Source organism: Phocoena sinus, chromosome 8, assembly GCF_008692025.1.
Source record: "Phocoena sinus isolate mPhoSin1 chromosome 8, mPhoSin1.pri, whole genome shotgun sequence".
Classification (NCBI taxonomy): domain Eukaryota; kingdom Metazoa; phylum Chordata; class Mammalia; order Artiodactyla; family Phocoenidae; genus Phocoena; species Phocoena sinus.
In genome coordinates this window covers 71,895,411-71,919,045 of record NC_045770.1, presented here as the reverse complement: position 1 = coordinate 71,919,045, position 23,635 = coordinate 71,895,411, and the positions used below count along the sequence as shown (strand labels likewise).

General features: G+C 43.7%; 1 protein-coding gene across 3 annotated transcripts in view; it reads left to right on the top strand.

The window, feature by feature from the left end:
* SERGEF (secretion regulating guanine nucleotide exchange factor) overlaps positions 1-23,635 on the top strand; it is a 228,210-nt gene that overhangs the window by 149,572 nt on the left and 55,003 nt on the right. Inside the window, exon 11 of one of the 3 annotated variants that reach the window (XM_032641884.1) lies at positions 17,785-17,853. The exons of the other annotated variants lie outside the window; for them this stretch is intronic. Within the exon in view, the coding sequence (XP_032497775.1) occupies positions 17,785-17,813 (29 nt within the window). The 3' untranslated portion in view covers positions 17,814-17,853. Of the gene's footprint in view, positions 1-17,784; positions 17,854-23,635 lie in introns of those variants that run through there. 3 annotated transcript variants of the gene reach the window in all.

Here is a 23,635-nt window from a genome sequence, read left to right as displayed (position 1 = left end):
CTTATCTTGAGTAATAACTAAGAGTAGGATTTCTATGTTACTAGGTCATATGTATAGCATTAACAGATTCTGCTCAACAGTTTTACAAAGTAGTTGTACCAATTTATACTCTTACCAGCAACATATGAGAGTTCTAATTGTACCATATCCTTGCTAGGTATTTTTAATCTTATTGATTTAGGCCATTCTCCTGAGTGTGTAGTATGGAGTCTTACTGTGATTTTAACTTGCATTTCTCTGGTAACCAGTGATGTGGAGCACCTTTTCATATGCTTAGAGGCCACTTGGGTAGCTTCTTTTGTCTAGTGCAAAGACTTTGCCCACTGTTTTAAAGTGGGTTTTGTCTGTTTTTCTTAATGATTTGTAGAGATCCTTTATCTTATGGATTCAAGTTCTTTGTTGGACTATATGTATTGTGAACATCTCCTAGGCAGTTGCTTACTCTTTTGCTCTTTTAATGATATCTTTTGATAAATAGATATTCTTAATTTTATTTTATTTTATTTATTATTATTATTATTTTTTGCGGTACGCAGGCCTCTCACTGCTGTGGCCTCTCCTGTTGCGGAGCACAGGCTCCAGACGCACTGGCTCAGCGGCCATGGCTCACGGGCCCAGCCGCTCCACAGCATGTGGGATCCTCCCGGACCGGGGCACGAACCCGTGTCTCCTGCATTGGCAGGCGGACTCTCAACCACTGCGCCACCAGGGAAGCCCTCCCTCTTTTTCTTGATGAGTCTGGCTAATGGTTTATCAATTTTTTTTAATCTCCTCAAAGAACCAGCTTTTAGTTTTATTGATCTTTTCTATTGTTTTCTTTTTTTCTATTTCATTTATTTCTGCTCTGATCTTTATGATTTCTTTCCTTCTGCTAACTTTGGGTTTTGTTTGTTTTTCTTTCTCTAGTTCCTTTAGGTATAAGGTTAGATTGTTTATTTGAGATTTTTCTTGTTTCTTGAGGTAGGCTTGTATAGCTATAAACTTCCCTCTTAGAACTGCTTTTGCTGCATCCCATAGGTTTTGGATTGTCGTGTTTTCATTGCCATTTGTCTCTAGGTATTTTTTTATTTCCTCTTTGATTTCTTCAGTGATCTCTTCGTTATTTAGTAATGTAGTGTTTAGCCTCCATGTGTTTGTGTTTTTTATGTTTTTTCCCCTGTAATTCATTTCTAATCTCATAGTGTTGTGGTCAGAAAAGATGCTTGATATGATTTCAACTTTCTTAAATTTACTGAGGCTTGATTTGTGACCCAAGATGTGATCTATCCTGGAGAATGTTCCATGCGCACTTGAGAAGAAAGTGTAATCTGCTGTTTTGGGATGGAATGTCCTATAAATATCAATTAAGTCTATCTGGTCTATTGTGTCATTTAAAGCTTCTGTTTCCTTATTTATTTTCATTTTGGATGATCTGTCCATTGGTGTAAGTGAGGTGTTAAAGTCCCCCACTATTATTGTGTTACTGTCGATTTCCTGTTTTATAGCTGTTAGCAGTTGCCTTATGTATTGAGGTGCTCCTATGTTGGGTGCATATATATTTATAATTGTTATATCTTCTTCTTGGATGGATCCCTTGATCATTATGTAGTGTCCTTCCTTGTCTCTTGTAACATTCTTTATTTTAAAGTCTATTTTATCTGATATGAGTATTGCTACTCCAGCTTTCTTTTGATTTCCAGTTGCATGGAATATCTTTTTCCATCCCCTCACTTTCAGTCTGTATGTGTCCCTAGGTCTGAAGTGGGTCTCTTGTAGACAGCATATATATGGGTCTTGTTTTTGTATCCATTCAGCAAGCCTGTGTCTTTTGGTTGGAGCATTTAATCCATTCACGTTTAAGGTAATTATCGATATGTATGTTCCTATTCCCATTTTCTTAATTGTTTTGGGTTTGTTTTTGTAGGTCCTTTTCTTCTCTTGTGTTTCCCACTTAGAGAAGTTCCTTTAGCATTTGTTGTAGAGCTGGTTTGGTGGTGCTGAATTCTCTTATCTTTTGCTTGTCTGTAAAGCTTTTGATTTCTCCATCCAGTCTGAATGAGATCCTTGCTGGGTAGAGTAATCTTGGTTGTAGGTTCTTCCCTTTCATCACTTTAAGTATATCATCATGCCACTCCCTTCTGGCTTGTAGAGTTTCTGCTGAGAAATCAGCTGTTAACTTTATGGGAGTTCTCTTGTATGCTATTTGTCATTTTCCTCTTGCTGCTTTCAATAATTTTTCTTTGTCTTTAATTTTTGCCAATTTGATTACTATTTGTCTTGGCGTGTTTCTCCTTGGGTTTATTCTGTGTGGGACTCGCTGCGCTTCCTGGACTTGGGTGGCTATTTCCTTTCCCATGTTAGGGAAGTTTTCAACTAGTTTCTTCAAATATTTTCTTGGGTTCTTTCTCTGTCTCTTCTCCTTCTGGGACCCCTATAATATGAATGTTGTTGTGTATAATGTTGTCCCAGAGGTCTCTTAGGCTGTCTTCATTTCTTTTCATTCTTTTTTCTTTATTCTGTTCTACAGCAGTGAATTCCACCATTCTGTCTTCCAGGTCACTTATCCGTTCTTCTGCCTCAGTTATTCTGCTATTGATTCCTTCTAGTGTAGTTTTCATTTCAGTTATTGTATTGTTCATCTCTGTTTGTTTGTTCTTTAATTTTTCTAGGTCTTTGTTAAATATTTCTTGCATCTTCTCAATCTTTCCCTCCATTCTTTTTCCAAGGTCCTGGATCATCTTCACTATCATTATTCTGAATTCTTTTTCTGGAAGGTTGCCTATCTCCACTTTGTTTAGTTGTTTTTCTGGGGTTTTATCTTGTTCCTTCATCTGATACATAGCCCTCTGCCTTTTCATCTTGTCTGTCTTTCTCTGAATGTGGTTCTTGTTGCACAGGCTGCAGGATTGTAGTTCTTCTTGCTTCTGCTGTCTGCCCTCTGGTGGATGAGGCCATATAAGAGGCTTGTGTAAGTGTCCTGATGGGAGGGACTGGTGTTGGGTAGAGCTGACTGTTGCTCTGGTGGGCAGAGCTCAGTAAACTTTAATCTGCTTGACTGCTGATGGATGGGGCTGGGTTCCCTCCCTGTTGGTTGTTTGGCCTGAGGCAACCCAACACTGGAGCCTACCAGGGCTCTTTGGTGGGGCTAATGACAGACTCTGGGAGGGCTCATGCCAAGGAGTACTTCCCAGAACTTCTGCTGCCAGTGTCCTTGGCCCCACAGTGAGCCACAGCCACCCCCCCACTTCTGCAGGAGACCCTCCAACACTAGCAGGTAGGTCTGGTTCAGTGTCCCCTGGGGTCACTGCTCCTTCCCCTGGGTCCCGATGCGCACAGTACTTTGTGTGTGCCCTCCAAGAGTGCAGTCTCTGTTTCCCCCAGTCCTGTCAAAGTCCGGCAATCAAATCCCACTAGGCTTCAAAGTCTGATTCTCTAGGAATTCCTCCTCCCGTTGCCAGACCCCCAGGTTGGGAAGCCTGACGTGGGGCTCAGAACCTTCACTCCATTGGGTGGACTTCTGTGGTATAAGTGTTCTCCAGTCTGTGAGTCACCCACCCAGCAGTTATGGGATTTGATTTTACTGTGATTGCGCCCCTCCTTCCATCTCATTGTGGCTTTTCCTTTGTCTTTGGATGTGGGGTATCGTTTTTGGTGAGTTCCAGTGTCTTCCTGTCAGTGATTGTCCAGCAGCTAGTTGTGATTCTGGTGTTCTCACAAGAGGGAGTGAGAGCACATCTTTCTACTCTGCCATCTTGGTTCCCAGTCCTAGATTTTTGCTTTTTGTTTTTGCTTTTGATGTTTTTATTTTGTCCTATTTTTACTATGCAACTTTTTCTTTCACCGTAGCTGAAATTTACCAGTCCTTTCCTTTATGGCTTCTGCATTTTGAGTTAGAAGATCCCTCCCCACTCCAGGGTATAAAGGACTTTCCTCATATTTTATTCTAGTACATTATGGTTTTATATTGTACAAGTAAATCTTTGATCCATTTGGAATTTATCCTGATATACAATGTCAGGTATGGATTCAACTTCATTATTTTTCCACATAGCTATTCAAAGTCTCAACACTATTTATTGAATTCACTTTTTTTGGCTGCCTTCCTGAGTCCTGTCACTACCAGAGTAGCCCTAAGGCATAGAGAGAAGCAATGACTTAACCCAAGATTGCCCAGCTAGTCAGTGGCAGAGCTGGGGCCAGCTCATGTTGCTTAGACAGGGCTTGTGGTTGGTTCTCAAGGAGTTTTCCTAAGTGGTTGTGATCTCCCAGGCTGTTTGCCATGTGGAGAGGGACTGCAAAGGCAGAGCAGCGTCTTTTAAGTCATTCCCTAGGTTCTGAGTGCTGTGTCCCAGGTCCTGCTTCTCTCAGCTGTGGAGGTGATATACTTGTTGCCATTATCACACTGCTTGAGAACACCGTATTTTCTTCTTTGCCAGGCTAGAATGTGATCAGATCTTTCACATTCAGGAGAGATGTTTCACAATTAATACAGAGATATTTTTACAGACCATTGGTTATCATTCGAGTCACATTTCTATTGAGTCATTTGTTTTCAGGGCGTAGCCTCACGTCACAAAAAGTGCCTTCTTAGCTCTCAGTAAAGTTTTTCACTATTACTCCTAAAGAAGCAATGTTTGTGTCACTCCACAGTAGTCATTCTACGTGAGACCACAGATGAGGGTGCCAGGCTGTCAAGGAGGCTCACATAACTTGCTAAATTACTCAGTTTCTCATGCCACCCTTTTTGGGCACGAGATTAACCACCATGTTTTGTCATAATGCTCTGGTCCTTTTGGAGTTATTTACAGTAGCAAAAACTGTAATTCTGACCCAGTTCACTGGTTTACAAATACTCAAGAAGCTTCGGGCCTTGCAAAGGTAAATCTAACTAAGATGAGCTCAAAGTAAAAAAGTACGAGTTAGAGCAAGACAGAGACAGCCTTCTGCAGTGCAAGAGCTGAGCTCTGCTCCCAGCTCTGTCTGCCACTAACTCTCTGTGTGATCCTGGGCAGGCCCCCTCCCTCTCCAGGCCTTAGAATGCCAATCTGGGAAATAGTTCTAAAGTCTCCTCCATCACTCAAAGTCTGTCCTCATGTGCACAAACTCTGTTGTACATCTTAATAGACCTGCACTGTCTACACTTGCCTTGCATGCAGTAGGTGCTTTGTATGTTTGTTAAAAGCTGAATGAATATTATATACAGTATTTTCCTTATTCCCTCCCATCAGCTTGCTAGTGACTGATAATGTGCCCTGTAGCATTCTGGGAGCTGAGAAGGAATACAGCAAATGGTCTTACCTTATGGAACTCACATTTAATGGGAAAGAGACTTAAGCCTGGCACGTGATAGGTGCTTAATAAATACTGAATGAACAGATGAGCGAGTGCAAAGCAGAAGGTGACAAGAATTAGAAGAACAAGTGAAGAGGAAGGAATGATTAATTTTGGAAATCCTCATGGCAGAGGGGGTTCCTGAGTGGAGGAAGGGTAAAGAGCGTTGTGTGCTGAGGGATCAACATGAGCAAAGGGAAGGAAGGCTTTAAAGTGTGAATCATGGTTGAGAGACAACTGGTCAGCCAGCAAGACAGCGGAGGATCAGCTAAGGCCGTCTCCGGTAGCATTGACTTTACTGTATAGACAGTGTGGTGCCATTAAGGGTTATTTAGGAAGACACTCAAAAGTTGACGATTGCAGCAGTGGATTTTTTTTTTTAAGATAATACCTTTTTACAGAGTAAAAGAGAACTGACAGTAGTAGGTACCTACTAAGTATGGGCGCCACTCTGAGCATTTTGCATATATCATTTCATTAGGTCATCACCATGCAAGGTAGAAAGTAGACGGGTTTTCCAGATGGGAAAATGGAGACTCAAAGAGGTGAAGCCCTGGATTCAGACTGACATCTGCTGACTCTGAGGTCTGCATTTTCCCCCTCAAGTGCTCCCTGCAGAGGTCAGGCTTTGGCCTAATTAGCATATCAAGCAGCATCTATTATACTAAGCTTATAGCATGCACGTGACTTCTTCGGAAGACAGGAAAAAGCAATAGCGGCTGATAGTACAATACTTGTCTGGAGGGGCAGAGGCCAGCCTGTTTCGCAGTCTATCCTCAGAGCCTAGCACCTAGGGGACCATGTGCAGTGTGGGGCAGCTTTAACAATGGCCAAGCAGTCAGGCCCATGAGCCTGCTCTGTCCTTCCTTAGACAGGAGCAAGCTTCCTGAGTCTGAGTGGCACCCTGGTATCTCCCTATGAACGCCCAGACTCTCAGTGTTGCCTCAGTGTAGCACCCACAGGCCTCAGCTTGCACCAGGACCCCTAAATACCACCTACCCAGTGGCTGTCCCTGTTGCCTCTCGTCTCTGTGGAATCCCCTATTCCTCCCGGGTGCACCGAAGCCCTTAAATGCAGAACAGCTGTGACATTCATTCCAAAGTACTCTCCCTAGGCAAGGCTTCAGCAGCATTCTGTTTGCCCCTTTGATTATTCACAGATTTAGTCACTCATTAAGAAGCTGCACCATGTAATAGAAAGAGTCCTGGGCCAAGGGACCTGAGTACCAGATTAGCTGCTGTCACCTTGGGCAGGCACTTTCCTTCTCTGGGCGTGCTTTTCTTTATGGATAAAATAAAAGAAATCTGTAAGATAATCTTCAAGGTCTCTTCCAGCTCTGACACTTTCTGAGACAGTGTTTTGTTCATAAACTCACACCTTCACCCTAACATGGGGTTAGGGAATACTTCTAAGAGAAGACATGATGTTTGAGGTGGGTCTTAAAGGATGATTAGGAGGAAGAGAAAGACATTCCAGGGAAGGGGATCAACGTGAACAAAACCATGCAGAAGACATGGCAAATTGGGGAAAAAGAGGGGATTGGGAGGGGAACAAAGCAGTGGGAAACAAGGCTGTGGGGATGCCTGAAGCCTGAGGAGACAGGACTTCATCCTCTGTGGTAACAAGGAGCAGGAAAGGTCTTAAAGCAGAAGAATGACTTGATCTGATCTGTGTTCAGAAGCAAATAGCTGATCAACAAAGGAATCTTGGAGGAATGGCAGGGGGGTTGATTTTGTGGCTTTGTAAGATAACTAATTCGATAAGTTTGTGGTTTTCAGCTTGAGGCAAGGAAGATGCTGCTGCCCTTTTGGCCTCAGCACACTGGATGTCTGACTGTTACGACTAGGCATTGTGGCTCCTGAATCCCCATCAGACTTCTTGGCTCGGACTCTGCCCCATACTAGTTGCAACTCCAGTTCCACCCCAAGGCCAGTCCCTCCCTCTTCCCGTGGCAGCCAAGATGCTGACTTAGTCGGGAAGCTGTGCAGTGTGACCCTAGTGTGCATGCGTGCATATGCCAGTAGCCTCTTATGTGGCCTTTGTGCTTTGTCAGTTCTTTGAACCTGTTCACTTTATTCAGGCAGCACTTCTTAAATAAATTCTGCACATGAAGAGAATTTACTGTGATCAGTTGGGAACTGACTTACAGAAATTTTCAGCAAATGGCATTATATAGCAAGAAGACAAAAAAAAAAACCCAAAAACCCACAAGGAAAATGATAGGGACTCTTGGACAGATGCTTTTTAAAAATTTAATTTTGCCAAATGGAATGGATGGCCAAAGGCTTATAGGCTTCTACTATGGGAGGGGACTACCTTTCTGAGGGAGGGGAGCAGAATTTTAGCTGATCTAATGTAAGAAGAGGCATAGGGTCCTAGAATCACAGAATTTGAAGGTGGAGGGGACTTCAGAAATGACCTAATCCCCACAGAAGAGGAAATGAAGGCCTAAGTGAAGAAATGATTTGCCCAGAGTCACACAGCAAGTCAGAGGCTGAGCCCAGGATGCCAGCCCCCAGGTCCTGACGCTAGCTGGCACCACCACACCTCTTTGGAGACAGAGCATCAGCAACTTCTGAGGTGAGTTCCAAGGCCCCCACCCTTGTCACGCTGACCTGGCAGCCATGGCCTCAGGAGCCCTTGATTGGGCTCACTTCTGGGTAGTTTCTGCTACACATCCACACCGGAGGTACCATATCCTCCATTTCCCTCTGCTGCAGCAACTCACAGGTTTTTAGCAAATTCAGCCTGGTAATAGACAGAAATTAGACCTGTTTCCTTTTATTTCTTAACTTTTGAGCCTCTCCCAGGGGTTGCTACATGAACTCAGTTGTAATTAGAAAAAAAAAAGGTAAAGATTTCAATAATTCAGCTTTTGGGGGGAAGGTAAGGAGAAATAAGGGCCTAGGAAGCCAACAGAGGAGATTATCAACTCTCAAATAATCTTTAGGGACCATGATAACAGTAATAGTTGACATTATTGGTCCTTACCATGAACCACATACAGTTTTACACAATATTAATTTATTCTTTACATCAGCCATAAAGTAGGTACTGTTATTATACCTGTTGCACAGATAGAGGAACTAAGGCACAGAGAGGTTAAATAACTCAAGGAGAAGAACATTGTCCTGGGTGCGCTACAGTGTAAGGGTCTGGGTATCCAAAGTGGTGGGTTCAGAATTAGGGAGTGATATTCTCCCAAATTATCAATAAATTGGTAAGAGATGAAAAGGGATCTCTTATGGCTGCCAAAAAGCTCCAGCCTCAGCCTGTCCCCATGAAAGCAAAGAAGGAGAGTGTTCCACTTTCTATGATAAGAAAACTGGGAGGGTTTATATATACAAAGGATGATAAGATCAGAAGCTAAACAGGGGTGGAAATGTGAGCTGAAGTCAACAGAGTAACACTTAATTGGGCATAAATGTAAGAGAGGGTGTTGACTGCCTCGATGATTCCTGGTCAGCTGGCACTAGTGAGGCGAAGCCAGGGGAGGTGGCTGTGGCCGTGTTCTCAGAAGGGAGTATTTGAAACTGTGATACCTTCCAAACGCAGGACTTCCCATACTCTAAGGAAGATTTCTTTTTAATCTGGCCCTTTAGACTATTCAGATGCTTTTGTTAATCTTCTGGGTTTTTTTGTGACTTTAAGTAAGTAATATGCTTGCCCTTCAAGGACTTTAATTGAACAGCTATAAAAATAAAGATAATAATCTGGTCCCCCCGCTTCTTGCTTCATAAAGGCTTCCTGATGTTGTAAAATGTATAACTGATTAGAAAGGAAAAGTAATCAGTTTGCATAAAAAGCAAGATAGGATATCATAGTTTTAATAAATATTGTTTTATTATAATTCTCAAATGAATTCAATGTGATTTAGTGGGGACACTAAGTCCATGACAGTTGCCTGACTAGGTTTCAGATCTCAGCCCTGGCATTCTCTAGCTGTGTTACCTTGAGTGAATTACAACCTTCCTGAGCCTCAGTTTTCCTGTGTGGATAAAGAGAATGAGAATACTTAAAGCGTTATTATGACAAGTAGGATAATATATGTAAAGGACCTGATACATGACACCAGCAGTACATAAAGATTTCTTTTGTTTGTGTGTTTTTTGTTTTTGTGGTACGTGGGCCTCTCATTGTTGCGGCCTCTGCCGTTGCGGAGCACAGGCTCCTGACGTGCAAGCTCAGCGGCCATGGCTCACGGACCCAGCCGTTCCGCGGCACGTGGGATCCTCCCAGACCGGGGCACGAACCCGTGTCCCCTGCATCGGCAGGCGGACTCTCAACCACTGCGCCACCAGGGAAGCCCAGATTTCTTTTTTTTTTAATCAATGCTAAATATTATCCCTGTTTAAAAAATTAATTTTTATTGGAGTATAGTTGATTTACAATGGTTTGTTAGTTTTGAAGATTTCTGTAACTCCACATCCTTGCCGAAACCGGGACTGATCCAGCTACTAATTTTTACTAGTCTAATAGGTTCTATCAAAATAAAGATTTTGTTTCAGAGACAGAAACACTGCCCAGGTTCAACCAGAGAAACAGACCCAGTAGGAGACATATATTAAGAGATTTAATGCACAGAATCTACATGTACAACTGTGGAAGATGGCAAGTCTGGAATCCACAGGGCAGATCTTCAGGAAGGGCAGGCTGATGGTTCCAGTCAATAAGCAGAACTTCTTCCTCAGGGACACCCCGGTTCCCTTCTTAAGGACTTTCAACTGACTGGCTCAAGCTCACCCAGATTATCTAGAATTAATCTCCTTTACGTATCAATAAAATCAACTGATTATAGAGGTAAATCACAGCTACAAAATACCTTCATAGCAACACTTAGTGTTTGATTGAATAACTGGATACAGATTGACACATAAAACTGACCATCACATAGTCCAACTTGTATTTTAAGGAAATCATTCTGGGGATGGGAGGAAGGCTGAGTTGAAGGAGAGAGAACCTGGAAGCAGAGAGACGAATAGAGAAACCAGAGCATTACCTAAGGGAAGGGTAATGAGGACCTGAATTAAGTAGTGGCAGCTGAGGTAGAAAGTCAGAAGCGACTTAAAAGGCCACACTCAGCTTGTTGGGACTAAGTGACCTGGTATGAACAGGGTTGAGAAGAGAAGGAGAAGAATGGGCAGGATCAGGGGTGGCACCGAGTTTTCTGCTTGGTAGACTGGGTAGATGTGTTGCCATTGACCGAGGCAGGACATACACGGAGAGGAAAGAGTAGGCTTTAGGGAAAGTGATGGATTTATATTTTAACATAACAAAGTGTGAGATGCCTGTGGAACACCCAAATAGAAGGACCTGGTAGGAGATTGGCACGAAGACTTTTAGCTCTTTAAAGAGGTCAGAGAGTTTCTGTAAAGAGAGGTTAGTGAAGCAGATCTACTTAAGTAGTTTTCTCTTCATGTGTATATGGATAATGTTTCTGCTAAGTGGCTTTGGTACAGGGTGTGCTGTTGTGATGCCTTTGATAATGTTACATCAATGTAACCACTCTGTGATTATTCCTGCTGCTGCTGTAAGTTAGCCCAGAGCAGAGACTGCTTTCCTGGTCGACTTTTGCAGGGACCTACCCGTCTTACAAGACTTTCTTCTCCCTAGAGGTCAAGATGCCATTGTGAGGGTTAGGTCTTCAGGAGGAGCCCATACCTATGAAAGCTCTCTCTCCTGAGGAAAATCCAGGATGGAGTCACTAATTTCTGGGGAGTGATCTGAAAGCACATATACAAAGCATGATTAATGACTGCGTGCCAGCTCACAGCCCCCTAAAATAAGGCCAGCCCAGGCACACTGTCTGGGAAGAAGCACCCTCTGCTTTCCCAATTTCCAACCCTAGACCTCCTCTGAAGAGGTCTGCAGATAATGGATGGGGGTTTTGTGCACTGGGAGGTATGGGAACATGGGAAAGAAGAAGGAATGAACATTCACTGAGCACCTTCTATGTGCCATGCAGTATGCTGCGCACCTTCGATTAAAATGGTGACAACTAATGCTCACCAAGATTTGCCTTGGTGCAAATGGCTTGTATGGTGCAAATGGCATGTATGGTTTATTTTCTTCTATTTAATTGTTGCAACAACCATATAAGATGGGTACCATTATGAACCACATTTTAGAAATGAGGAAATCAAGGCAGAGAGATGAAGTGACTTGCCCAGGGTCGTACAATTGGTAGATATCTATGGTGGGATTTGAAAAAATGTTCTGATTCTGATGCTGCCTGTCTCTGATACTGACACAGCCACTCTCCCCTCCCTGGTCCTGTCATTCAGGGGAGCAAGACTACAGGGTTCTTTCTCTAATAGTTCTTACACATTTCTGTCTTCTCAACTTTAAGGAGCAGGTGGGTTGGAGGAAGTACTGGGTGGGGATTAGGACACACTTAGGTTCCTGTCCCAGCCTCTGTCTGACTTTGGACCTTAGACCTTAACCTTTTGTTAAGGCTCATCATCTATAAAATAGACATACTAACATCTGAGGATCAGATGAAGAAATTGCTAGGAAAGTGTTTTTGTAAACTTTGGGGGTTATTCTGTTGCATCTGTACCTACTGCCTTGCTTTTCAGAATATCCTCTTGCCTGTTATCTTCCCTAACCCTGACTCCTCTTATCCTTTATTATGATTTATGACATTTTTATCACTTAAAAGTCTCTGATAATCATGCCTTGAGGCAGGAGGCCACTAAAATTCTTATATAAATAATTTCACCTCCCTGGGCCAGCTGGAGGGGGCAGGGAGGTGTAGCAGATTTAGCAGCTGTTAAAGCTATAACCAAGAGAAGTCTTCTTGTCAGTCACAGGAGTGAATCATTCAAATGGCTGCTTTGCTGAGTCCTTCCCAGAGCCATAAGGCAAACTGGATAGCAGTGTTGCTTTCATCACTCAGTAAGCCTAAAATGAAGCTCAGCTTCTTACTTTGAAATGTAGCAGGCATATATATTTGAAAGAGCATGGGTTCTGGAGCCAGCATTGCCACCTACTAGCTAAGTGACCTTGGGCAAGTCATACTGCCCAACTGGGCCTCAATTACCACATCTATAAAATAGGATTGATAATACCTGCCTCACAGGGTCATTGTACAGCTCAGATGAGACCATGGGTGTAAAGGGCCCAGTGTGTACCAAGTGCTCATTAGACTCTCAGTAATTCTTGCTGCCCTGAGTCTCTGAGCTGTGGGAATGAGCACCTTGGGGAGGTCGATTTAATGAGGGGTGAAACAATCTGGTTTCCAGAGTGCAAAGGCAGAGGACTCAGTAATAGACATTTGAATCACAGTTCTATTTTTAGTTCCATCCAGCCTAAGGTTTAAAAATGTGGTGTCTTCACCAAGGGGGGAAGGTGGTGGGGAGGTGGTGGGATGAATTGGGAGATTGGGATTGACACATATACACTAAAATGTATAAAATAGATAACTAATAAAAAAAAATTTTTTTTAAACGTGGTGTCTTCCTCATGTGTCCCTTCCTCCTTTCTGTGTAAGCAGTGGAGGATCAGGGTGAGGAGGGGATTGCCCAGCATCTCCTGCCTTGGCAATGCTGTCTTTCTCCTCACTGGAATCCAGCACGGTCGCCTTGGTTACCATCAGCTTCAAGGGAATCCGTGCAAATGCTTGAACACGAGTGTTTTACTCTAGTCTTCAATCTTCTAGTCTTTACTCTAGGTTCTCTCACTGCCAAACTGGCCTTCAACTTAAAACTTTGGAGGAATTTCATCCATCACCCCTGCTCATGTTCACAGTGTGGCTGACTTCATGAATTTAGGTTGCGGCAGTAAATATTTTTCCAGCAGGTCTTGTTCTCCAGAGGCACACATGCCCCAGAGAGTCCGCCAGCCTCAGAGCTCTGGAGAGCCTCCTGGCGCTCATGCGACGTAGAAAAGGAACGCAGACTACTGGGCACCCAGGGGGCACATAAGAATAATAATAATAGCAAATGTTATTTCATGTCTTTCTTGCAGCACCCCTCTGGTAGGCTGGAGTATGGTTTAGTGGCTAAGAGCACAGGGTTTCAAAGCAAAGAGAACAGGATTTGAATCCTAACTCTGCAACTTAACACTGTGTGGCCTGGGCAAATTACTGAACTCTGAGTATAGGTCTCCTTATCTGTCAACTGGAGATAATAGTACTCATCCCACAGGGCTGTGAGGATGAGTGAAAAAATGCATGTAGAGCCTCAGCACAGGGCCAGGTACACAGTAAGCACGAAACACAACTGTGGCATCAGTTTTACAGCAGAGGAAACAGCAGCCCAGGAAGGTTAACTCATTTGTCTAAGATAGGCATTATCCCTATTTTATGTAAAAGGAAACTGAGGCTGAGAGGTCAAGGATCTTGCCCAGGTTATACAACTAGTAAGCAGCAGAATCTGAACTTTAAACCAGGTCTCCTGATGTTTTACCAGAAGCCTCTGGAAAACTGGAATAGATACCCCAAACCAGTTTATAACTGGCCCCCTGGTGGTGGAGCTCCAGCCCAGCCTCCCTTCTGCTGAATCCCTCTCTCTAGACATGGGTGCTGGTGAAACATGTGTGCGTGCACACACACGTTTGTATACAAATACATACATCTAAATGATGGAGCAGGAAAATGTCCTGGGAGACCATGATTCCCCGAGTGCTCAAGGGATACAATGTTTTAGTTAATGGATTTTCTCAGAGTATTAACCCCTTGGCTTCAGTTGTTGTTGAGGGTCATTTTGAAATGCATTGCAGCCATTCACTTTCTCATGCTAGAAGGGGCTGTCTAGTGAGCATAATTAAATCCTCCTTAAATGACAGAGAATCTTGGCAGAGTCTCCAGTCATCATTAGAATGACCAGTCGTGATGTTCAGGGCTCTAATAACAATCTGTACATCTGTCTGGGTCTCTTACACTCATTGTATCATTTAATCATGGCAACAGCCCTTGTGTATGTTGGGAGTGAGGAGCAGGATAGGGACGTAATTATCCCCATCTCACATGTAAGAGACAGGACTCAGCACGAATGCTTTATTGGGAATCATATAGCGTAAGAGTAGCAGAGCTAGAACTGAAATGACATTTGTCAAGGGAGGGCAGTAAAGCAGAAAAAAAATGGTTTTTGACTCAGACATACCTGGGTTTAAATCTCAGTTTTGACATTTACTAATGATATTGACCTTGAGCAAATTACTCAATCTCTCAGGCCCCAACATCTCTCATCTGTAAAAACAGGGAGAATAATAGTTCCCTTGCTGAAATTATTTTAAGGTTATTCCAAGTATATAATGCACGTAAAGCAGCTAGCGTTGTGCCTGGTCAGAGTAGGCCCTTAGCACATGGAAACTGTTATTATTCTGTCTCCTAGTCCAGTGCTCTTTCTGTTTTACCAAGATATCCACTACTGTGATGTGGAAGGTTCAGGGGAATGGACTGACCTGTCTTGAGCCCATCAAACTCTAGAAGTGCCTTTCTGAAGTAAATATATTCTCATTAGCTTAAGGAGGGTGGGGTTTTTTTGTTTTATCTCTTTCTAGTAACAGAGCCTGAGACAGATTTTTATTCATAGGTAAACTTAAATAATTTTACCTCAATACAAGAGGTGCTGCAAAGCAATAAAGTATCATAAATGGATGTTACTGATAGCGAATGCTCATAGTCTGGAAATGCGTTTTGGATCATGTAGGTCTGTCTTTAAAAATAAAAAATAAATATAAAATAATAAAAAATAAATATAAATAAGTATAAAAATACGCATAGAATTTGAATAGGAGAACAGGAGACATTTCATGTAGGGTCAAAGGTATGAAGGTAAGACAATGTAAGATATGCTTGACTAGAACAGAAACTGTAATATAAGGGGAGCATACATGATATGGTTGGGAAAAAAGGCTCATATATAGAGCTTCACATGTGCATGTAAACATACACATATTCCTCTCATCTCTTACCCATGTACATTGCTAACCTAAAGTCCTTAGTTGGAAGTGATCAGAGGCATTGGCCAAATAGATCTTACTGCACTCAGCCTTGATCTGTGGGAAGGCAATATGATATAGAAGGAAGAGCCCTGGACCAGGAGTTAGGAGATTCCAGAATTGCTCTTGGTTCCGCCCCCATCCAAGTGTGACTTGGATGAGACATGTAAGCTCCCTGGGCCTTACTCCTCATTTATAAAAATGGGCCACTTTCAGAAAATTCTTTGGAACTATTTATCAGGAGCCTTGAAGATGTCCATTCACTTTCATTTCTTAATTCATATCCTGAAACTGTCTCCTTAGGAAAGATCTTAAGTATGGAAAGAGCTTTATGGTTAAAGATGTCGATCACAGTGTTTTATAATTATTACAATTAGAAGTTGCCTAAATGTCCAACAATTGGGATTAGATAAATTTATGGCCCATCTGCTTGACTAAGTTGGTCACATAAAAATGAAAACAAAAAGGCATATGTTAAAAAAAAATACTGGGAAAATCATACTTCCCAATGTAGGCAACATTCTTGAGGTCCTCTGGGATTCTTCACAATCTGGCTCTAGCCATTCACACCAGCATCCCTGTGCCACTGCTATTTACCATATATGATGACCTTACTATGGTGACCTTAGGACACTTTCCTAACAAACGCCTTTCTCTTTGTATGCCTTTTTTTTTTTTTTTTTTTTTTTTTTTTGCGGTACACGGGCCTCTCACTGTTGTGGCCTCTCCTGTTGCGGAGCACAGGCTCCGGACGCACAGGCTCAGCGGCCATGGCTCACGGGCCCAGCCGCTGTGCGGCATGTGGGATCCTCCTGGACCAGGGCACGAACCTGTGTCCCCTGCATCGGCAGGCGGACTCTCAACCACTGAGCCACCAGGGAAGCCCTCTTTGTATGCTTTTATATGTCCTGTTCATCCCTCCTGAAATGCCCTTCCCTCCCTTGTCCAGCAAGTGAACACCTGTTCTCCTTCTGGTCCAGCTTTAGATTTCCCCAACTTCTTAGAAAGAATCAATTGCTCCCTCATCTCTGTTTCTGTACATTTCATAAGGGACCTCTGAAACCTATGTATCATGTTAGTCTTCTGTGTCTATTTCTGTCTTTCTGTCTCCACACATAAACTGGACATCTCTTGAGGACCATATCCCCAGTATTTAGCAGAGGGCCTGGCATTTAATGGGCATTCAGTACGTGTTGATTGAATTATTTTTCACTTTTTCTTTTTCTATGTTTTCTGCATATTTTGTAATGACCCTGCTTATGCTCATAATGGAAGAAAAAAACAGTAATTCATTCATCCATTTATTTTTAAGGAGGTGACTGGCCTAATTCAAAGGTTCTCAAACCTGGCAGTGCATCAGAATCACCAGGAAAGCTTATTAAAATGCAAATTCCCACATCCCTAGACAGGCTTCCTGAATCCCAATGTCTAGGGCAAGGACCTGAATCAGTATTGTTAACAAGCCACTTGGTTATTGTGATGCTTAGCCATGTGTGGGACTCCTTGACCTAAGTACCTCTAAGGTGCTTTCAGCTTAGAGTCTTTCTCCTTCTTGGAGTGGCCTCCTGTCCCTTGCTACCCCTGCCATGAGAGGCTTCACCATGAGGGCATTGTGGAGCAACAGGCCAGACAACAGAGAATAGCTGTAATAGCTGCATTTATTGAGCATCTGTTCTGTGCCAAGGACTGCTTGTTTTATCTGTACAACAATACTCTAAGATCAGTTTCATTATCTCCATTTTACAGATGAGGAAACAGAGGCAAAGAAAAGTTGTGTCTTGCCCAAGGTTAAGTAACAAGAATGCAGTGGAGCTCATATTTGAATTCAGTTCTGTCAGGCTTCAAAGCGCAGGAACCAGAACCTCCCTTACTGCCCCTTCTCTGCCTCCCACTGAAGGTATCCCGGCAGGGTCAGGTGCAGCCTTGCTGTGTGCAGATATGCCAGGTGGGGTGGGTGGGCCCTGGAGCCCCTGCCCTCTGTGCAGACGTGTGGGATTAACATGCTTGGGCAGCCATGCGCCACAGAAGTGGGGACTCCTGCTCACCAAATGTGCTCTGACACCCACCCACCTGTTTACTGGGTGCAGTGAAGCAGCGGAATTCAATTTGCGGCAGTGACCTAAGAGGGGCTATTTTTAGTAAGAAAGTAGGTCAGGGGCTGCAGTGGTGCTGCCTGAGAAATGAGCAGCCTCCCCTCTCACCGGGAGGCTTGTTCACTTCTCACGCAGACGGTGTGGAGGTGCAGAAGGCAGACCCGACATCCTCACATGGCTGCAGTCATAATCGTCACTGCGGAGCCACTTGGGGGAAACACACATACTTCAAAGACACAAAGGTTCTTGTCTGGGTTTGCCTAGGTCCTGGCCCCAGTCTTCCTCGAGAGATTAGAATCCCTTCGGGGAACATCTCGAACATGGTAGGAGGCTCATGTATTGTGCTCCTGCTACGATTTTGGGTTTGGTATGCATTATCTCATTTAATCCTTGCAAATACCTCTGCAAAGTAGGTATTATTATCCCCATTTTGCAGATGTGGAAACTGAGTCACAGGGAAATTGAGACTTATGCAAGAGCACACAGCTCATGTGTAGTGGAGCCAGATTTTGAATCCTGTGTGAGACTTCAAAGCTGATAACCGGATGAGCAGTTCATCAAACCATGCTGGAGGTGATTTTTTTAAATTACCACTCTACCTCTGCCCCATTTTGCTTGGTACTTCAGAGAAAGCAGTAGAGATGGCTTTCTCCAGCTGGACTTATCTGAGTCAGACAACCTACTCCTTCCAGGACAGGAAAGGGTACGCAGATGTCTTCCCCAGAGAGGAGAAAGTACATTTCTACATACTGCTGCCCAATCACTGAAGCCAGTAGTTGCCAAAAACAAACCAACCACCTGATTTCCCTGGGCCTGGAGTGTCTCAAAATGCTCTGTCCCACTGGCTCTGCCACATCTTAACTGCAGACCTGTGGCAAATTGCAGGGCACTCATTGGCGATGCACAGGCCGACACAAGCTTGTTAACAGAATGCAGTAACTGACACATCGTGATTCATTATGCACAGCACGGAGGACTATAGCAGAAGCCCACTTTGTGGCCGATGGCTGCTGGCACCACCAGCCTTGAGAATTTGTTCCTGGCTCTGTCCTGGCTCTCCAGCTGGAAAGCACCATACCTTCAGGGCCAGAAGCAGTCTGAGGCTCCCGCCTTATCCTCCCTCCCTCCCTCCAGGCAAGGAGTGAGGATATTTCCCCTGTCCCCAGGCTGCATAATCTCCGAGGGAGGTTATTTGTTCACTCACTTATTCAACATATATTTTTGAAAATGTGCCAGGCATGTCACAGAGAACAAAACAGACAGTTCCTGCCCTCACAGAACTTACAGTCCCTCTCTGGGCCTCAGTTTACTTATCATCAAATGGGTAGGGAAGAGAAAAGTGGATTGCTCAATCTCTTCTAGCTCTAAGATTTCAGAATCTATGATTCTGGATTATAGTGTCAATCTTAGTCATTTGTATCCAATGCCAAAGGGAAAAAAATGAAAATCTAGAATTTCAGAAGCAGATGGGAACTACGGACATAAGCTAGTTAAATTTCTTCACTTACAGATGAGAAAAATGAGGCTAAAAGAAGAGCGTGACTTACCCAGTGGCAGAGCCAGGCTAGGGTGGCCAGTGCCCGCTGAACCCAAGCCTCACCTCCAGCCTTCCAGAGGCTGCCTCCTCTCTCAGCACACTGATGACCCCCTCGTGGAACCCTTTCTACATCTGGCTTCTCTAACGCTGAACTTTCCTGAGTCTCTCCTACCTACATCGCCAACCCCTGCTTCTGGGCTCCCTTACCAGCCTCAGAGCCTGCGATCTGGGAGTGGAAGAGGAAGGATTAGCTGTGCCTCAGAGGTAGCTAACCTGATAGCTGAGCCTCAGAAGGTGAATAGAATTGGATTCATTATACCAAGACCTCCAAATAGATGGCCGAGAAGGAGTGGAAACAGAGCAGGTAGAGTTTGCTCTGAGCTCTCAAACAAGCAGATACAGACAAACCACGGTGAACCTAGAAGGGAAGGGGAGCCGGTGGCGGTGGCCGGGGAGCAGTTGCGCCGTGAGCTCACAGAAGCCGCGCAGAGGGGCCGGCCTCCCCTCGTGCCGCAAAGCCCCTCTGTACCTCTGCCCTTTGCCTGTGTCCTCCATTTAGCCCGTGGAAAGAATCTCAAGCGGGGAGGAAGAGAGGATCTTTCTGATGATCTAGTGGGGCGAGGGAATTGAGTTCACAGCAGAGAGGTCAGCAGTGGGAGGCACAGCACTTTTTCAGTGACCAGAACGTCACTCCGGGTGGGGAAGATGCTGTGGGTAGACAAGGCTGTAGCCAGCTCCTAAAGTGCCTGTTTGTCTGTGGCTTTCCCCTTCTCTCCATCACAGTCTGGGAACCAGTACCTTGAAGCACTTGATTAATTAATAAGTTTTCTGCACTATAATGATCCCCTAGGTTGGAGGTGCTCAGAGGTAGGAGGGTAGGTCAAATGTAGGTCAGAGGCGAGCAGAGGATGAGAATACTGTTCTTGATTATGAAAACCTATATCCATTTTGTGTATCCATGTATAATTTTAGTCTCCTAAATTGATCTGTATTATTTTCCACACTGTACTTTTGTAGAACATAATTTTCCAGTAGGCATGTAACATCATTCTCAAAGAAGTATCTAATGCATGTACATAAAATATGCCATATGTGCACTTATAAATGTATATATCATGCTTAAAAATAAATCATTCTGAATTTTTGAAAGATGACTTCAAGTCACTTGGCTGTGAGGTGGAAACATAAGTCTGAAGCATTGACTCTTGTGTGTCCTTGGGCTGCTCACTTTCCCTTTCTGCCCCTCTGCTCTCATACCTACAGAGTGAAAGGGTTGGATCAGTGTGGTTTTGCTCACCTGGCCTGTGAACCAGTTCTGTCGAATCACTTGAGATGATTGTTAAATGTACAGATTACTGGTCCCAATTGCAGATCTGTAGAATTGGGAATTGAGTACTTGAAAATTTTTAGTTCTAACAGTCCTCCAGGTGACTCCAGGTCATGCAGCCAGGTTTGGAATAGTTATCTTCCAAGAACCCCACTGGTTCTGTTTTAGAATCCTCTGCCTTCTCTTTCTTGCTCAGTTTTCCTGATTTTCTCTAATCTTTTTTTCCCTAGAGAGCTCCCCTCACTAGACTGTGAACTTCTCAGGAGCAGGGCCACATCTTGCCCACCTCTGTATCCCTGGAATCCAGTACAAAGCCTGGCACACAGGAAGTGCTTAGTAAGCAGAAGGAGGGAATGCATGGGCTTTCGTGGCTTCGCTACCATTTGTGCACATCCAAGTAGTTTCCATAATTTTTCCTGTAGACTCAGTCATTATATATCTTCTGATACGATAAAATGAAAAACACCAGATTTTGGAAACTAACAAAAATGGATGTGAATCTCAGTTCTACCTCTTCTTGTATAGTAATTTATTCCAAGTCATTTAATCTCTTTAAACTGCAGATTCCTTGACTGTATAATAAGGATAATAGCACCTGTTGCTCAAGCTTGTTGTGAGGATTAACTTACTACACGAGCATATGCATGTAAAAGTGCTTGACATTAAGTAGGAACTCAGATACTTTAGTTGCTCTCTTCCTTTACATGGAAGAAACTCATAAGACTCAGAAGAATGGGTCATCCCCAAGCCAGCCACTGAGGATGAAATATGGTCTTTTATCATCCCCTGGCTTCCCGGGACCCTGAGTCTCAGACTGAGGTCCAGGCCTTGCTCAGTCCTGAGCACATCAGAATTCGGACTGACTCCAAATGCAGTGTATTCTCTCTATTACTCTGCTACAGGGAAATAGAAAAAGAAGTAGCAAAGGAAATTCAAGGAACTATTATAGGTTTGGGTTCCCCATGCAGGCCTGATGTCTGGGCTTGCAGTGAGAAACCGAGGCTCATTTAGAGGGGTTAGTTTCCAGGGCCGAAGATCTTTGGGTTGGTTTTGTTAGCACATCAGCTCCCCTCTCCACACACTCTGGGCTGGAACTGCCACAGCATGCTGCTTTACATAAAAGTCTTTTTTTTTTTGGCCGTGCCCCTCGGCTTGCAGGATGTTAGTTCCCCAACTAGGGATCGAACCCGTGCCCTCAGCAGTGAAAGCGCAAAGTCCTAACCACTGGACCTCCAGGGAACTCCCCTTAAAAGTCTTTTGCAAACCAAGTCCAGCTGTTTTATCCCCCAAAGGGCAGCCTGATTCGTTGTCCTCTGGGAAAAATGGAAAATGGTTATCCCTCCCCACGATGCCTCCAGCACCACAATAACAACAACCGCCCTTTACCAAGTGCCTCCTGTGCTGAATCTTCCCTGTGCTGACATCACTATGAGTAGGTATTATTAGCTCCATTTTACAGGGGAGCAGGTTGTCATTAAGACTGTAGACTTCAGAATTAGACTGAGGTTCAAGTCCTGGCCCTACCATGTTCTAGCCAACCCTCTCTGAGTCTCAGTTTCTTTATCAGCAAAATAGGATTAGTAATGTATACCTCATAGTACTATAAGGACTGTGTGAATACCACATGCATGGTACTTGACATAGTGCCTAACACATGGTAAGGAAATCCTCCATCAATGTTAACTGTGGTGATGATGACCCATGACAGTGATGGTGACAATGCCATGATCTCTTGATCTATAGAAGGTAGGCCATCATAGTAGATACTAGAGGGATGAGGAGAGATGGCAAAAAAACCCAGTAGTTCCTAAGACAAACTCAACAGAACCTCAGGAATGGTGTTGGAAAGAAACATGGTGTTATTGGTTGGAATAAATTCAGGGAAGAGCTGTGTTTTACTTATTCATTTAGTGTATTTTTATTGACTACCTACTATGTGTCAGGCCTTGTGCTAAAAGCTGGAGATATAATAGTGATACAACAGATATGATCTCTGCCTTCAAGGAGCTTACAGTCTCATGGGGGAATCAGACAGTATTTAAAAATTTTATACTAGGATAATTATTAAAATAATTATAAAATTACAAACTAGGATAAAAGCTATGAGATAAAGGGACAGGTTGCCATGAAAGTATATAACAGGGGTCCTGACCTACTTTAGGTGCTCAGTGATAGTTTTACTGAGGAAGTAACACTGAGCTGAGATTTGAAGGATCATTAGGAGTTTATTAGATGAGGGAGTGAGTGAAGTAGAGAAAAGCTTCCTAAGCATATGGACCAGTATGGCCCATAAGGTGAGAGGTAGCTTAGTGCTTTCAGAGAACTGAGAAGGTCAGTGTGACTTCAGTACAGAGAGTGGGAAGAGTGTGAGACTGGAGAGGGAGATCAGGGCCTTGCTGAGGATTTTGTTTTCTCCTTATTCTATGATCACGGGGACAATTGAAGGATTTGGAACAGAGGTTATTATACATGTGTGTTGCACATGTGGGGAGTGATATGACCAACTTGGTATTTATAAGAGGTATTTTTGGCAGTGGTGTTGAGAATGGGTGGGAGGGTACAAAAGTCACTGTTGGGAAACCAGGTAAGAGGAAGCTTTGCATTAGTCCCCCCGCAAAATAACGCTGGATTGGGCTGAGTAGTGACATCAGAGGTGAGGAGGGAGAAGGGGTTTGAGATATTTAGGAGGTAAAATTGGCAAGACTTGATGATGGACCTATGAAGAAAGAGGAAGTAGGAAGGACAGCTCCCAGGTTTCTGGATATACAAATGAATTATGGCCCTGCCATTCTAAGCTTAACCAAGCAAACAAACAAAAAAGCTGAAAAAGATAAGACCAGATTTGGGTAGAAAGATCTTGATCTGCTTTTGAACACATTGCGTTTGAGGTGCCTTTTAGACATCCAGATGTAGATGATCCATGCCTGGGGCTACCAATGGTAGGACATAATAACCTTAGAATGCCTTTGGGCGCTCTGACCAAGATCCAGGCTCTCTGGGGGTCAGGCTTGTTTAGTCCAGTTGGTCTGAGGACTCATGATTTGCTTCTCACCCTTCGTGGTTCTGTTTCCTTACTAGAATATCCTGAAAAGGGGTGTCAAGAGAGAATTCAGCCCAAGGGAGGGGTACAAACAGTCTGGGGAGAGAGTCAGCTTCCCCAGGGGAAACAATTCAGATATTGATACATATTGTCTTAGGTGTTTATTTCCCCAAATCTGTGGTTGAGATATTTGTGTTTGATGTGTGTGCATTTCTTTATTCATTTATTAATTAAAATATTTTCTATTAATATCTATCTACAATATGGCAGGCACAATGCCAAGTCAGAAAGGACGCCTGGTTCTTTGGGAAGTGTCATCCCCAGAACCTTTCTGGCATTGCTGTTCTTGTGATCAGAAAGAAACCACATAGGATGCTGCCTTT